Source organism: Sardina pilchardus, chromosome 24 (genome assembly GCF_963854185.1).
Source record: "Sardina pilchardus chromosome 24, fSarPil1.1, whole genome shotgun sequence".
Lineage (NCBI taxonomy): Eukaryota > Metazoa > Chordata > Actinopteri > Clupeiformes > Clupeidae > Sardina > Sardina pilchardus.
In genome coordinates this window covers 25,554,632-25,571,021 of record NC_085017.1, presented here as the reverse complement: position 1 = coordinate 25,571,021, position 16,390 = coordinate 25,554,632, and the positions used below count along the sequence as shown (strand labels likewise).

The 16,390-nt window shown below is 41.9% G+C and overlaps 3 protein-coding genes across 3 annotated transcripts in view; 2 read left to right on the top strand and 1 right to left on the bottom strand.

Annotated features, from left to right (window-relative positions):
* Positions 1-4,397, top strand: part of gabbr1b (gamma-aminobutyric acid (GABA) B receptor, 1b) — a 102,223-nt gene extending 97,826 nt beyond the window's left edge. Inside the window, exon 24 of the mRNA XM_062529994.1 lies at positions 1,367-4,397. Within this exon, the coding sequence (XP_062385978.1) occupies positions 1,367-1,651 (285 nt within the window). The 3' untranslated portion in view covers positions 1,652-4,397. The remainder of the gene's footprint in view (positions 1-1,366) is intronic.
* Positions 4,398-5,763: 1,366 nt separating this feature from the next.
* On the bottom strand, positions 5,764-7,929 carry LOC134072639 (tumor necrosis factor-like). The gene is made up of 4 exons (XM_062529429.1): positions 7,644-7,929; positions 7,381-7,408; positions 7,196-7,267; positions 5,764-6,565 (listed from the first exon to the last, which is right to left on the bottom strand). Exons 1-4 carry the CDS (start codon positions 7,824-7,826, stop codon positions 6,159-6,161), a joined length of 690 nt encoding a protein of 229 aa, XP_062385413.1. The 5' UTR covers positions 7,827-7,929; the 3' UTR covers positions 5,764-6,158.
* Positions 7,930-15,192: 7,263 nt separating this feature from the next.
* The window catches only part of sacm1la (SAC1 like phosphatidylinositide phosphatase a), a 17,551-nt gene continuing 16,353 nt past the window's right edge, over positions 15,193-16,390 (top strand). Inside the window, exon 1 of the mRNA XM_062530057.1 lies at positions 15,193-15,257. Within this exon, the coding sequence (XP_062386041.1) occupies positions 15,205-15,257 (53 nt within the window). The 5' untranslated portion in view covers positions 15,193-15,204. The remainder of the gene's footprint in view (positions 15,258-16,390) is intronic.

Here is a 16,390-nt window from a genome sequence, read left to right as displayed (position 1 = left end):
ACACACGTACTCAAACACATACACACACACACACACACACACACACACACACACACACATATACTTACACACACATATACTTAAACACACACACACACACAAACACACCATAGTCATAATTCACACTAAGTGCACCAATGCCCACAAACATTCTTTCCCATTACATGTACACATACAAGCATGGTGTGATTGTTGTGAATTTGCATTCATTGCTATCAAGGGGGGAGTCCTGTGCCCACCAGAGATAAAAAAAATGGTGTAGCAGAGGTAAAGATAGGAAAACCAGAAGGAGGGAAATCTCCCCATCCCCCCCTTACAAATCACACCCAGCGTACACGTACAGTACACAAACACACACCACACACTTAGTCACACACTAAGTGCACCAAGGCCCACATACTTTCTTTCCCATCACATGTCTGAAGATAGTATTTTTAGCCTTCAGACTAAACAGGAAAAGGGTTTCTGAAGAACATATAACTTTGACCTTAGAAGGCCAAAACATTGCGTTTATGTATGTCATTTGACTTGCGTGTGTGTGTGTGTGTGTGTGTGTGTGTGTGTGTGTGTGTGTGTGTGTGTGTGTGTGTATAGTGTCTGAGAAATTCAGTAACGTATGAAAAAGTATCAGTTGGCCCCCACGGCAGATGCAAAACTACAGGTCTTTCTGCCCAGTTACACATATATTTTCTTTACATTATTTTTTTATATCTGCATTTTATTTGATGTCACGCTGTCATAACACATTTGTGACTATTCAAAGCGAAATCAGTCGTTTTGCGCACAACGTTATTTTGAGAAAATCAACAATAACAAAACTTCCGGGTTAAAATGTCGAATTTCACGTTTTTGCATAATTCGACTGTATACAGTCTAAAGTTTCATATCGTGACCGCATTTCACGGAAAAACATACGTTTTGACTGTTAAACCCGGCGAAGATTCAACACATTTGCTGTCATTCCCGTTGTGCACGCGCTGCTTAAAAAGGTGATTTCTCCTCTTCTGGCATATCGTGACAGGAGAACCATGTCAACTTTAGATGCGGTTATCTTAGCGATAGTTTGTGTAATACCCTCGATATACATATCGTTGGAAAGCTTAGTTTATGGCCGTTCACGTGAGCACAATAACTTAATTTAATAAATTTTACCGAAACGACTGGTTCCGCTTTACAGGGTCACATATATAAATGATGTCACATATGTATGTGACACCTGCAGATGGAAATTAGTCTGTGACTAAATCGGGTGCATTTACATGTTCTACAAGGCCATGTTGATTAATGTACATTAAATATGATATAATAATATAATAAATGAAACATAAAGCATAAAACATGTGTGTGTGGTGTGTTCTCTCTGCAGAAGGAGGAGAGGGTGTCCGACCTGCGGAACCAGCTGTCCGAGAGGCAGGCGCTGCGCTCGCGCCGGCGTCCGTCCTCGGGCACCCAGAACCACAGCGCGCCGCCAGTCTCCGCCCCGCAGGGCGACCCCAAGGCCCTGCTGCCCCCGCCGGGCTACCCGCTGCCCGCCTCCGACAACCACGCGCTGCCCCCGTCCTTCTCCAACTCCTCCAACCTCTACCAGCCCGACGGCAAGATCAGCCGCAACCACTGCCACACCAGCCGCCTGCCCCTGCTCTACAAGTGAGAGGAGACCGCAGAGGAGCGCAGGAGGAGGAGGAGGAGGAGGAGGAGGAGAAGAGGAGGAGAGGAGGTGGCAGGAGCAGAGGAGGAGGTGGAGGAGGGGGAGAGGAGGATGAGACAGAGTACGAGGAACTTGAAGGGGAGAACAAACATGCATTTCTCTCTCTCTCTCTCTCGTTCTCCCCCTCTTTCTCTCTTTCTCTTTCCCTCTCTTTGTGCAGGATGAGACAGAGTGCGAGGAACTTGAAGGGGGAAGGGGAGAACAAACGTGCACTTTCTCTCTCTCTTTCTCTCTCTCTCTCTTTCTCCCCCTCTTTCTCTCTTTCTTTTTCCCTCTCTTTGCACATAGCCTGTGAGGGGGAGGATGTGCCGTTTTGGTTTTGATGGGGTGGAAATCGATGTTTTGGCTTGTTGTTTTAGCAGGAAATCAAACCACACTCACAGTGAGATGACACAGATGAGACCCGTGGGGGTGTCTTAAGATGGGGGGGTGCACTGTTGAGTCATTACGAAAGGCTGAGTGATTTTCCATGTAACAAACAAACAAAAAAAAAAATCCAATCTGATGCACCTGAATACTCACCTTAGGTGAACCTTTATCTCCCCCATGTCACCACACCACACACTACACCACTAACCTCTCGGGAGGCCTGAGGGGCTTTCAGCTGCATGATGGTAAACATGATAGAGGTGGATGTGCATACCATCTTTAGCATATGGCCTGACTGGACTTGACCTGTTTATTATCTGACATGAAGCGTAAGAAAGTTAGTGTTGACTAATATGTAACGTGTGTCTGTGTGTGTGTGTGTGTGTGTGTGTGTGTGTGTCTGTGTGTGTGTGTGTGTGTGCGTATGTGTGTTTGTGTGTGTGTGTGATACACTTTTGTGTTCAGAAAGGTATAAGTTAACAATCTGGAAGGATTTGATGAGTGATTCCATGAGATATGGGCAAAACAGAAAAAAAAAGACCCTCCAGCGCTATCTAGCTGAAGCCTCACCTTAGGTGACCCCTTTCCCTCCTCCGACCTGTCTCACTGCGCTCATCCACTCACACATCTGGAGGGAGCTGCCACAGCTGCACGGTGGAGCCTGACAGCAGCGCTCACTAGCGCCCTCTACTGGTGTAGAGTAGAGTAGCCAGGCAAGCGGCTCTGAAGTCATATTTGAACACAATCGGCACGTTTGAATGTGTCTGGATGCGAAAGACAGTACTGTGCAAATGTTCGTGGCACTTGTGTTAAACTGTACTTTACTGGATGCTTTAAAAAAGAATGACATGAACCATTTTTACTTATGAAATATCAACCTCCCTTTGTTTTGAGAAGCATCAGTTGACTTATGTGTACACCTGTACAAGCTATTTGGCAGGCATTTTGGAGTTATTATCACAGTTCTTTATTGCATTTAGTCTTGATTCTTTCACTATATAATTCCAGATTACACTGGTTTCTTCCAGTGGCTGATGACTTGTAGTTCTTCAATCTGCAATGTAGTTTGTGTTGATATTTTTCTTACTTTTATGGCCTACAAATGTCTCACTGGAAAACTCATTGGATGTTTTAGAATATAAAATACACAATACGTTGGCAAACTAGTGCTATAATAATGTCAGAAAGCAACTGCTGAAGTTGTTTTGTGCAGCAACTTAAGTGCCCAATACCTTTGCACAGTACTACCTGTCCAGTTCAATTGATTTCGGTGATTTCAGTTTACCTTATAATTCTTGGAAAAGGGTGTGTGATGAGTGTGTATGTCTGTCTCTCTAGCATTCACACCTACACACACACACACACACACCGGAAAGTGGTGCAGTGCAGTAGCGTTCCGTTCCGTTCCGTTGCATAGCCGGCCTCTTTCTTATGGCTTTTCCTGTCTCCGTTCGAAAGTTTCTAAATGAAATCATTGCACCATGGTGTCACTTTCAAGTTGAACCCGCCGTGGCTTGCTTCTTCCATGTCTGTGTGCAGGGATGCATAGATGTCAGCGTTATGCACCGAATACAGGACACAGAGAGCGCACAGCAAGACATTTTCGGCTGAAAAAAAATGGGCTTTGTTTTATTTGTACATTATTGTGATGCTGTGTGAATCAAACCTGCCAGATACTGTGCAGTACAGTTCAGGTGTCACAGAGAGCAGCCTCACAGATCCAGCAGCTGAACTAGTCAGTGATTGGTCATCACTGCTAATTAGAATGAGGTCATAGTCTCGCCTGGGCTGGACATGTGGAACTGAACGCTGATAAGCAAGGTTTCATAGGAAACACTAAAAGGGAACTGAAGTACTGCACCCCTCCCCTCTCTCCCTCACACACACACACACACACACACACTGCAGTGAAAGACAGACAAACTTTACTGACTTTTTTCATATGATAGAAAAACATATGAGCGCTATTCTCAAGAATCAGGGGTTGAACAGTAAACTCCCCTACAATCATCCACGCCGTTTAAAACTCTTTGTGAATATTGGCTCACAATCTTGTCTCTCATGATCTTGTTCCTGTTCCTGTTTCTGTTTCTGTCTGATGATAGATATCATTGATGTTTATATGAATAATGACATGCACAATTGTAAATGATATGTATGTACATGATAAATGTATTCTTAAACACAGAAGTATAAATTGTATTCGCACATGCTATTAAAAAAAAGATATTTATATTGACTGCTTTAGAGTCTAGAGACGATGTGAAATGTGATTACTGTAGTTCTGATTTGGTGACTCAATAAACAAGTTGTTTTTTACTGAGAATTCATCACTACTGAATTACTTTGAATTGAAATGCTTATTGGATGGACTGTTGTTATTATGGGGGGGGGGGGTAGTATTAAAGGAGCCCCCTATGGAGGTGTTTCCTTCCAGTGTTGTTAATTTGTTATCTTTTTCTGTGTACATGTAGGTGTTAGATTGAGAGTATGCGGGTGATTTGTGTTTAATTGTGGCCATTGCGGGTGGGGGGTTTGCCCTGAAAAGCCCAACAAGTATCACAAAGAGCCCAAGCACAGGAGCAGGGACTTCCCCTTATCTCAGCCGACCGCAGGCTATAGTTATGTCTTGGAGGAAACAGATCTGCGAATGGAAACCATCGCGAACAGGCGTCAGAGAGACAGAGAGGGCGAAAAATCCGCAGCGCCGGCGGAAGTGGTCCCCTGGAGCTCGTGGTCTCCATGGCACATCCCTGTCTTTGTGGAGCTTCCCTTAGCGAGCACAAGAGAGGAAGAGGGGGTCACAACAATATCACATCTACAATCACATGAATGGTGCTATTTCATGTCTACAAGCCAAGCACACATGATGATTGGGTGAGATGACCGCACACTGTGTGTGTGTGTGTGTGTGTGTGTGTGTGTGTGTGTGTGTGTGTGTGTGTGTGTGTGTGTGTGTGTGTGTGTGTGTGTGTGTGTGTGTGCCAGGGAGGAAGTGTACCTCTGGAGGAGGTGGAGGAACTTGACCATATACTGGTCATGAGTTTCAATAGGCTCCTGTTATGTCACTATGAATAGGTCTGTGAGTGGGTGGGGGTCCTGTGATTACTTATGAGTGTGACTTCATTTCAATGGAAAGTTATGCAATTACTCTCACTCTCCCACCTTGCATTAGGGGGGAGCCCCTGTTTCCATGGTCCAACACAGGGTATTCCAATGAGCAAGAATAACCTACTTCTTGCCTAGATTTAGGCCTAGAATTAGGCTGGGTGAACCCTGCCTGAACTTCCCTCCCCATACTAATGTTCAGTCTAAAAAGCTTAGTATGGTGATAGCCAAACTAGCCTTGAATACCTCCATGGATTCTGGACTGATGCTAAAGAAAATGATTTGAAAGCAATTTGTCAGATAGACTGACATGCAGGACAGATTGGAAGACACAAAGCAACAGTGAAGGAAGATTGTGTGTGTTGTAAGTAGTCTGTGTCTGTAGGTGTGTATGTGTCAAGGTCCTAGCCCCTGTAATGACTGGCGCACAATACATTATTCCTTACATATATGTGAGTGTTCTTTAAACAAATAGCATCTGACAAATAGTAAAGTTAAGTTTCACAAGTTTATTTTTTATTTAAATAAATAAATAATTACAAAACTCTATGAATATACATATAAATATAAATACAGACAGCATACGTTATTGCCAGCAATGTGCACACATTCAAATATATAAATAAAATACATTATAAAAATAAATAATGAAGTCAATTAAATACAATACATTCATTACAGCCTTGGGTTGGCTGTTAGTCTTATGTAGTGGTCCACAGTCATCACAGTGAAATATGAATGTAAATATATAAATAAAATATATAACACTGTGCATATTCTACATCAGTACCCACATGAGATCATGATCATCAGCTCCACAACGGAGAGAACATTGTTTTAACATAAAACAATTCTTTCTTTTCACAACTTGAAATATTGCTCTCCTATTCCCTCCTGAGACACATCAGATCATACATTCACTGAGTCTCACTCACACACACACACACACACACACACACAAACACACACACACTTAGAGAGCAAACACTCCAAAGAAGGTCTTCCCACTCTCGTCCTCCACGGAGGCCATGGGCTGTGTGAGGGTGCTCAGCCGGTCGCCCTCCTCCAGGCTGAAGACGGCTCCCAGGTTGATGGCGCCGTACCAGTAGTCGTCCTCCTGCGCCGACTTGCGCTCGCAGCTGGAGCGCACCGTTCGCAGCAGCGCCCGCTTCCCGTCGAACACCTTCGACTGGCGCATGACGGCGTGGCTCAGCAGGTCCTGCTCAGGGCCACAGTTGCGGATGCTGAAGGACACCTGGCTGTAGACGAAGTACATGCCCTTCTTGGGAATAACGATCTCGTTGTCCACCAGCTTCAGGCCCCTTTCGAAGGCCTGGTCGGTGTCGACGCTCCACGTCAAAGTGTTGGCACCCTTCTCTCCTGCAAGAGGAAGAGGGAAGAGATTAGTTTGTGTTGAGGAGAAAAATCCAGGCACTCCAGGAATGGTGACAGAGGAAGGTATATTTAAAAAGTCTTTATTTGTATCTGGCTAATTCATAGGAAAAAAACTCCAACATGCTTTGACCACAATTGGTCTTCATTAGGGCATGTAGATTAGTTTGTGTTAAGGAGAAAAATCCAGGCACACCAGGAATGGTGACAGAGGAAGGTATAATGGCTGGCTAATTCATAGAAAAAGCTCCATACATGCTTTGACCACAATTGGTCTTCATTAGGGCATGTAGATTAGTTTGAGTCCTTTACTAAGCAACATCCCAGTCACACCTGCTGGCCTGTAAACCATCTTCCCAGGCCACCCTGCCTCACAACCAGGTCTAGTCCTGCTGTGGTGGTTGTGGTAAGATGCTTGTCTGGTGTAGTGGTTAACTGTCTAATTACTGTCCGGTCTTCACAGGTTTCTCTGCACTATTGTCATATTTGCAAAAGTGAGACCAGGAGTGACAGTGTACAGAAACCTAGATGCCCTAAGCAGACACACCACCCAACACATTGGGTCCCTACACACCACCCACATTGAGTGCCTCTACACATCATCACTGAAGCACTCACCTTCTAAATGAATGGCCATTTGGTTGGTCCCTTGGTGCCTTTTAGAGATTTGTCTCAAATGGTGTGTCAAACCTGGAGAAGAGACAGACACATTTTAGGGACAAGGAAGCAAAGGGTCAAAGGAACACACAACAGCAGATTCAACAAAACGGGTCAGGAAACCACAGAGGAGAAACCAATCTCACCTTCACTTCCCTCTGTGACATCTCGTTTCTGTTTTGACAACAATGCAGAGAAAGAGAGAGAAAGAGATCAGTTTTAAACATCATGCATGACTGTGTTTATTTTTATTTTATTCATCCTGAAATCTATTTGCCCACTTTACTGGGCACGTAAGTAAGCATGAACACCTACAATCAAATTCGTGTTATCATTAGCTATTCTACTTCACTGTCTTCACACATTTTCTTGCTCTCAGGCAAGTGTGTTTGTAGGTTGAGAGGCTCACCTGGTTGTTGTTGATTGTGAAGAAGATGGCAGAAGCAGCACACAGTCCTATGGCCAGTAGAGCCATACCAATCTTCCAGCTCTTTGAGGGCCGTGAGGCGCCCGTCATCTTTGTCTGCTCCTCCACGGCTCCAGCTCCCTGCAGCCCAACCTCCACAACAGTGCTCTTCATGTCTTGGGCCATTCTTTCTGTACTGTAGTTCCTTGTTCAATAGGTACAGTAGATGTTTACTGTTTTGATTATCAGAGGGCTCTGAGCTGTTCTGGTTGTGATGTGGCTGGCTGTGTGGTATATATTCTCTCAGAGAGCCAGCTTAACTCAGCCCATAGGGGAAACTCCAGTGATGTCACCACACAGTGTCAACGCCGGAGAGTGAGTGTGTGTGTGTGGAGGCGCAGGGGAAACCATGAAGATTTCACGCTTGAGAAAGCAGATTCAACGCATGCGTGCAGTGCCTCGCACTCACACACAGACACAGACACACACACACGCCCACAAATCCTACTCACGCTCATACACGTTCTGAACTTCTCCTTTGTCAGTGTACACTTTCTGGGATGGAAAAATTGTCTATATAGGTTTCCCTTGGGCTTTCCTCTCATTGTTCACCAAGACAAAAATGAAAAGTGAGATTTTGATTTGTTGTGATGATGGGGTTTTCTTCTTTTACGTTTCTGAGATCTAATTATAGATTTGTGTTTTTTTCTTCTGTTTCACTTATTTGACTGTCAACCTTTGCTCCCATTTAACCCAATAGTTATCCAGTATGATTATCCATACTCCAGATCAGTTCTGCAGCAAACCATAAATCATGTACTGTATGACAAGTCTTTCAGGAAACATCGACTTTAAAAAGGGTTTCCATTCACTTTAGGTGTGTACAGCGTAATGGTGGCATTAGGATCATTAATCAGGTCCAGATCAATTATACAATAGCATGGACTTTTTGCTCCAGATGACAATGATGGCATCCTCGTCACATTTTAAAAATCACAATCCACATCTTTTTGCGAAATCATCCAGTGACATCACTCTGGGCTCATCCCTCCTGGTATTGTGTGTGTGTGTGTGTGTGTGTGTGTGTGTGTGTGTGTGTGTGTGTGTGTGTGTGTGATGCGTCCTCTTCCATTCTAAATATAGTTAAACGTATCATCACACCAGCCATCAATTGGTCACCACACCACACTTTTTGGAGTCAAAATTACGTCTTATCTCAAAATAAATCGGGCTACTAATCCTTCATTAGAAACACATGTTATCTTCTACATTTATAGTTTCACTTTAATGTGACAGCCTCTCTTGAAGGGGACTGACAGGACAGTAATTTACCTAACTGGCACTGTCTGGCGCTGGTAGTAGTAACACTAACTATTATGATTAAAAAAGCACCAATTAAATATGTATAACTTATGATAGCATTAAACTAACATCATCCTTACATTTTACACAGTAGGGAAAGCAGACCTATAGGTGCACACTCCCTTGTGTACTAATAGCCATGATGACCATGATACTAATTGAACCTAACTGTACCTTTATTCTGACCATCAGCAACAAAATGTATATGTAACAATAACTTTATTAAATGGGATTAACAACAATCATGTATGTCCACAGTGCCACTAAAAAATTTTACAATGTCAGTATGTCAAATGTTAACAGTGTCATTTCCTCAGTCAACTTATATCACATCACTCTTCGCTCATCCATCCTAGTTTGTGTGTGTGTGTGTGTGTGTGTGATGCAATGCATCCTCCTCCATTCTAAATATACTGTAGGCTAAACGAATCATCGCACCAGCCAAACAATTGGTCACCACTCCTCTATTTCCTTCAACTGTTTGGAGTGAAAATTATGTTATCAGGGGACTGACGGGACAGTAGTTTAATTTCATTACCTGACTCAGTGTTTTGGGTTTTGGGTTTTGTGGCGTGTGTTCAGTGTGAATCAGTGTATTGCAAAACTTTTAAATGTTGTTGGTCTCTGACAAATGTGTTAATGTTCCTTTGAAGACTCTACAGTATTATTCCACATATCTATGCACTCCTTTTGTCAAAACACACACACACACACACACACACACACACGCACACACAAAGTAAAATAGGCTTCTGCATGGTTCTCAACCTTACCTAAGTGTACCTACAGTGTTAGTGTTTCCTGTTTATGACTAATATGTGAATTGTTGCAGTTGTTTCCTGATGACAAGTGACCATAAAAGGCTTTCTAACTGTGCCATACATATACTGTCATATTGCAATTCCACATTAAATGGTCAGATATGTATATATACCTACTCAAGTAATATTCAGAAACTTGACTATGGCGCCCAAAGACAATGCTGTGTTGCATGCTTGTCAAAGTGTATACTGCAGACATTTAGACATCATGAAATCACTATTAGATTATATCAGGGTGCAAAAACAGTTGTAAATAAAATATATTAACTATGTTAAGGAGGGTGAGGAAAAGTCCACTAGCGACCACAGCGAGGAGTCGGCGGTGGAGCAGACACAGTGCAGGAATGGAAGGCTGCCTCATGCGGTTAACACTCCTCCTGAGTACGTGTGGAGGAAAAAATGAACATCCTAACGATGCGGTCAGGTGTCCCGTTCATGACTTTTGAGTCACTACTGTCACTGGGGCAGGTAGCAGTCACACTAATTCATGATTTAAAAAAAAGCACCAACAATGAAATATGCGTAACTTTTGATAACATTAAACTATCTTGTCCTGTGGGCTACTATACAACATCATCCTTACATTTTACACAGTGATTTACAATGTAGGTGAAGCAGACATATCGATGCACACTCCCTTGTGTACTAATAACCATGAAGACCATGCTTGTATGGCATATCATTGGTTATTGTATAGCATTGGTTGTATGGCATATAATTTTATGGCACGTCATTGGTGATTGTATATCATTGTATGGCATATCATTGGTTATTGCATAGCATTGGTGATTGTATGGCATATAATTTTATGGCATGTCATTGGTGATTGTATATCATCGTATGGCATATCATTGTATCATTGGTGACTGTATGGTATATCTAAGAGAACAAGAAATCATGTGGATCTTGAGTTTAATCAGCAAAATATCAAAAAGTAATTGCAATATTCATGCATATTTACATATATTCATTTATGTTTAGATAAATAATTACATTTATTCCTCTATATTTAGCACTTATATAGTTAAAATATCTCCATAGATAAATTGATATAGTGATATACATACCACTCATTTCACACTCTTGCCATAGTTCCCCTTTCTGCTTAAAATAGCAGATTAACAGACAAGTGATTAAGATTATGAGAAGGGAATCTTTTAGTGAGACATTTTGGTGGGTTTTATCCACCCACAGTGTTTGTGTGTGTGTGTGTGTGTGTGTGTGTGTGTGTGTGTGTGCGTGTGCGTGTGTTTGTCTACTGTATGTGCTTGTGATGCACCGAACCTTTTTTACTGTGCCGCACATAAGTGTTATTAATGTAACAGCATTAGTCTTACTATACATTTATATATACACACACAGACACACACACACACACACACACACACACACACACACACATATATATATATATATATATACATAGATATATATATATATATAAACACCACTGGTGTTTAAATATAAACACCACTCTTGAAACAGTCACAGAATATATTAGTATAGTAACCAGTGAAATACAGTATCTTTCTAAACTTACTAGAAACTATTTTATATTTATTGCATCCACAATGCGTTCAAACAGTATGAAGAGTATTTGTAAATAACTACTTAAGTATAAATATGTATTCATTCATATGGATGGAATGGTATTTAAAAGTATTTCATTGCCAGTGGGCAGGGTAAGTGTTTATTGGGGTTTCTATATTCCACCAACGTGTGCCTGGCAGGAAACCAGTAGGCTACTACAGGAAGGCCAATTGTCACAGTCCAGTTGTTTGGTCTGAGGTTCACCGCATGAAAGAGAGTAGCGGCGGAAAAAAAGTAACAGCATTTGACAAATGAACAAAAAGAGTGAGACCTTAAATGAAAGTAGGCCATGAACGAAGATGCGTAAAAGCGATCGCACAGGTGGGGGAACCCCCTAAACACAGAGAGGAGATACAGAGTTCTTTTCTTCACTTCACCAACACACTCTCTCCTTTCATTACACGTTAACCATGCAGAACTAATACTTACAAGAGGGAATTCTCATCTAACAAGGCCATGACCTGAGAGTACTTTGTTAACATTATCTGTTCTGTGGAAGTTTTTTTTATTTTTGCATATTGGAAATGTTACTGCCCATAATTTAGTAACAGTAGTTTAGGGAACGCATGCTAATTAATATAATGTTACTGATATGTGTAAATTAGTAGGCTATTCAACAAGGTTTGTATTAAGCATTGCTGCACAGTTGTATCTTTTTTGACGTTTCTTATTCTTACTTTATAGTTAATGTATTATTCTTGTTAAATAGTTAATGTATTACTCTTGTTAAATCCTGTTGGTCTCAAGCTTGCTGGTATAGATCAAATTATAGACCATCAGAATCCTATTACACGGTCTGAATATGTGTGACAGAGTTACAGTACATACTGTATCAAGAAGGCTGTAAAGTTTCTATTTTGGTCCATACAATATATCAATCACCTAAAAACAAAGTCAACTGCTGAAAGATTTACAAAGAATAAATCACCTTTTCAGTAAGAATACGAGATAGTTGAATAGACACCTAATAAAGTTGTAATTTCGCTTTATTGAGCACTTATGCATATGCACAGTATTAGTTGTATTAATGTAATGGCTCATATGTTCCACTTTAGTGTTACCAATCATTTTTCTTTTCTTTCCAATATGAAAATGGACATGTCATTGACCATTGACAAGATTTTGTGACCCAGTTTACATGTACAAGGCCCCTGATCTTTTGGAGGACGTCTCGGTGACTCTTCAACATGCTGAATAGACAACTGCACTAGACTATGAACCACTGCTTTCCCATCAACACTTCAGTATAATGTGGCATGTGATACACTATGGCATGTTAAATAGAGTACAGTATGTGCAACTTGTGATTCCTAGACTGGAGAAATGAATATGTAAGAGGACTAACATGTGATGAAGGCCTGAAAAACAAAAGGGTTGTGGGGTTTGTGAAAGCTGTCACGAGCAGCCTTGGCTGACAGAAGACCAGCTGGCTGATGCCGTTACCGCCCGGGAGAAGCACTTTGAAGTGGAACGGAATGAGAGGGAGTGTGATCAAAGCAGCAGGTCTTACCTACCTCTGCTGGGGATGATAAGAGTTGGAATTTCATGAGGTGAGAAGGGGGGTGGTCCAGAACTCGCTGTCAGCCTCCCCCTCTTCCTGAGTGCTCACAGGCATCAGTCCCGAGCACCAAACCAGAGTTTCGCTCTGGTGTCTCTGAGGCCCACCAAAGAGGAACTGGCGGCGAAATCCTTCTTCCGTAGATGAAACCAAAAGTTGCTGTTCGTGTTATCTTAGATTTCAGCCAAGAAACTGACGTGTGAGGGCTGAAATTTCACTTGTGATGTAAATTTGTTGTCAGATCACAAGTTTTAAGAGAGAGATCCCATATTTCAAAGCTGTGAAAGTTTCAAGGACTTTTGGACTCTCACTAGTGGTCACAAGGCAATGGAATATCTGTTTATCTTTAACTGATTATTGACTCTGCCTTTTCAAAAAAAAAAACTTTTCCTTAAGCTCCCTGAAAAACTGTCCTTACTCCAGTTGTGAATCTTTCATGTCCTATATTTTACACTCATATTATCACATGTTTAGGATGAGTCTTTAGGAATACTTGTTCAATATGCACTCTGTTGTTATGTGTTTTGTGTATTGCTTAAAATGCCATGGTTATTGTTATTATATGATTGATTGAATTGTTTATTGTTTATATTGCTATTCTCCCTACTTAGTTTGACCAGTTTTTTTTCCAAATAGCATAACCATATTAATGTTTGGATAATTAAAGCCATAAACCAGAGGTACAGGTGTCTGTCGCCAGGATATGACAAATAGAAGTCTATTCTTGTAGATCATTCTAAAATTGGACTAGGCCTACACCTACGCTACGAAAGTAAGACTGTAGTGTGAACATTTACACAATGACCTATTTATGCAAGGGCTGAATAAGTAGCCTACTGTAGCATACTGTGTGTGAAGCATGAAAACCCGCTGAATCAGTATGTTTGTGGTTTGTTTGAGAAGGGCCGAACTGTGCCTTTTGTTTTATGGTAAGTTCCTTAACACAGACAGGTGAGCGCATAGATACTACAACACACCTGGATTAGATATGATGTCATAGGCATGCAGCGAGACACCCTCCCTTTGTGAGTATTCATTCACTGGAACATGGGATCAGGATACTATGCCTGAATAGTAACAACTCTCCCAGATTTTGAAAGAGGAAATGAGTGATTAGTAGGCCTGATGCTTACAATGGCCTTACTTCAAATAAAAATGTTTTAATTTTGTCATACAAACTTGAGCAAATTACAAAACTAAATATCCGAATTAATTGATTAATTACATGCTCTTTCATGGATCCATAAGTAAAAGCATATCAGAGTATGTTTAAGACATGTGACCCAGAGATAAGGGCGAGAGACATTTAAATCAATACAAAGTGTTCAATTTTGGTGTTTTAGGGGTATCCAGTTATCTTTGAGTGTCCTTCTTCTGCAATGTTGGTGTAAGGTAGGTTATGCTCATGCTTATGTCATATACCTGACGAAGACCTGAGTGGTCGAAACGTTTCTACTTTGCCATTAAGACAGTGTGCGGATATTCTTTCTTTTGACTACGTTTGTGTCCATATCCAGCACCCGAAGTTACTAGATGTGCGTACAGTACATTCCTTCACAGCAGGTTATGCTCGCCACCATGTGGGCAAAGTAAGGAAAATCGGGTAGCATCATAGCATCTGACAATGGACCGGCGCACTTTGCGCACCCCTCTCTCCACTCTCCGTTGTATAGGGAGAGAGGGGGGAGAGACCCTTGGCGAAGTACATTTCCCCCAACTCGATTTGCAAACCACAAAGGCGCGCTGGAGTGGTGTGAATGGTTATTCTTCGATGTTAAATGGAAACCTGTGTGTCTTGGTTTATGCGTAATGCTCTCAAGGTGTGTGCGGGGAGTTCCCATGTTTTTTTCCCCCGAGGGGAATATGAGGGGTGAGTGGCTGTAGCCTATTTCCTTATGGTTTTATTTATGGATGTAGGCCCACAGGTGATAATAGTACAATAGTATGAGCAATGCATTTCTGACGTCTGCTTTTACCCGGTGAAAAGGTTAATAGGCCATGTTTTCAATAACATAAAGTTACATCCACCTACCTCCACCACCCCCACCCCAAAACATAAATGCAATCCAAATAGTATACTATATGCTAATATATACATTAGTGTCTGAATACTATTTTCCCGGTTAATAAGATTTACTTTTACACAAATGAGTCCGAAATCTATCGAGGAAAAGTAATTTATACCACATGACGTCAACGCACTAACCACACCTTCTTTTACTTCAGTCACGTGATGAAGTCAACACAGGAAGTAATGATGGCGACCGCCTACGAGAGGTTCAATTTGTGAGTAATGCGTTTTCAACTTTTTACTTTTATCTTACACTTATTCGGCACGATATTACATTGCGTTCAAATTATGTGCCTACAAATTCCAAGGGTGCGTTTACTAAATAAGTTGTCACGGTTGTCCATAAGGTAAAAATCGGCGAGTTGTGTATGCTGTCTTAGCTGGCTGAGCTGCGCTTTTCTCGCAGCTTGCTAATTCATTCAAAAGTTCGCTGACAGTAACAGCGTTGCCACCTCAGATGGTCAGCATCCTTCTGTATAATATGCCCCTCACATTCGTTTTGGACATGTTTTTATGGTACGCTGTTTACAATAAAAAGTGCAATGCTAGCTTCCGTTCATAGTCATTCAGTAGTATTGTAATGGAATGGGGCCAACGTTACATCTTTCTCTGAAACACCCTCTCCCTCTCACGGTATTTTGTAGCTACTTCGCTAGCTCGCTAACGTCACAGACTACTAGTGTTATGTGAGGTTGTCGAACTGCTACGGTTGATTTACCCATAGCTGCTTTGGTGTTACTACTCTTAGCTTGGCTTGTCGAGAGAGTAGTCTGCACATAGTGTCCTTACAGGACCAAACAAGCCAGGCAGCCGCAGCAAAGGCCTTCTCGACAATTAGCTTTCCCGAACTTGATCAGTGGAGTGTGCTAGCATTAATTTCTTAGCTGGCACGGTGAGGTTGACGCACTGCACCTGTCGCTGCTGTATGCTGAGTTCTCGGAGAGGCCTAGAGGCGGAGCGGACAGTGGACAGGTTACAACATCTGAATTGTATGCCATATGCACACACGCCCTGGGGAACAATGCACAAACTAAACGCTCCCTTCCCTAAAACCGCCTTGCAGTGTGAGAGAGCTTTCTGTTTAAGGAGAACGTGTTCTTATGTCGCATACTGGATGTACTGGAACCACCTGTTCTGACCCAAACCCAAGAGTCCCTGCTGTTAACTGCAATCTAGACCCAATACACCAAAATCAGATTACTTACTTCAAAGCATCATCTACATGTCAAAACTGTATGGAACCACTGAACTGCACTTAATTAGGTGGTGATTGTAGTCAAGGTGACAGACATGATGCGAATTGTTCTTAATTGTCCTTATTTTGATTATTTCGATGCATGTTGTGGTG

What these genes read in the sequence shown, in the direction of transcription:
- LOC134072639 (XM_062529429.1), bottom strand. Translation starts at nt 7,826, where the DNA reads ATGGCCCAAGACATGAAGAGCACTGTTGTGGAGGTTGGGCTGCAGGGA. An exon ending in TCACAATCAACAACAACCAG is followed by an intron (nt 7,409 to 7,643) that starts GTGAGCCTCTCA and finishes TTGTCAAAACAG; the next exon opens with AAACGAGATGTCACAGAGGG. An exon ending in AATGGCCATTCATTTAGAAG is followed by an intron (nt 6,566 to 7,195) that starts GTGAGTGCTTCA and finishes TTCCTCTTGCAG; the next exon opens with GAGAGAAGGGTGCCAACACT.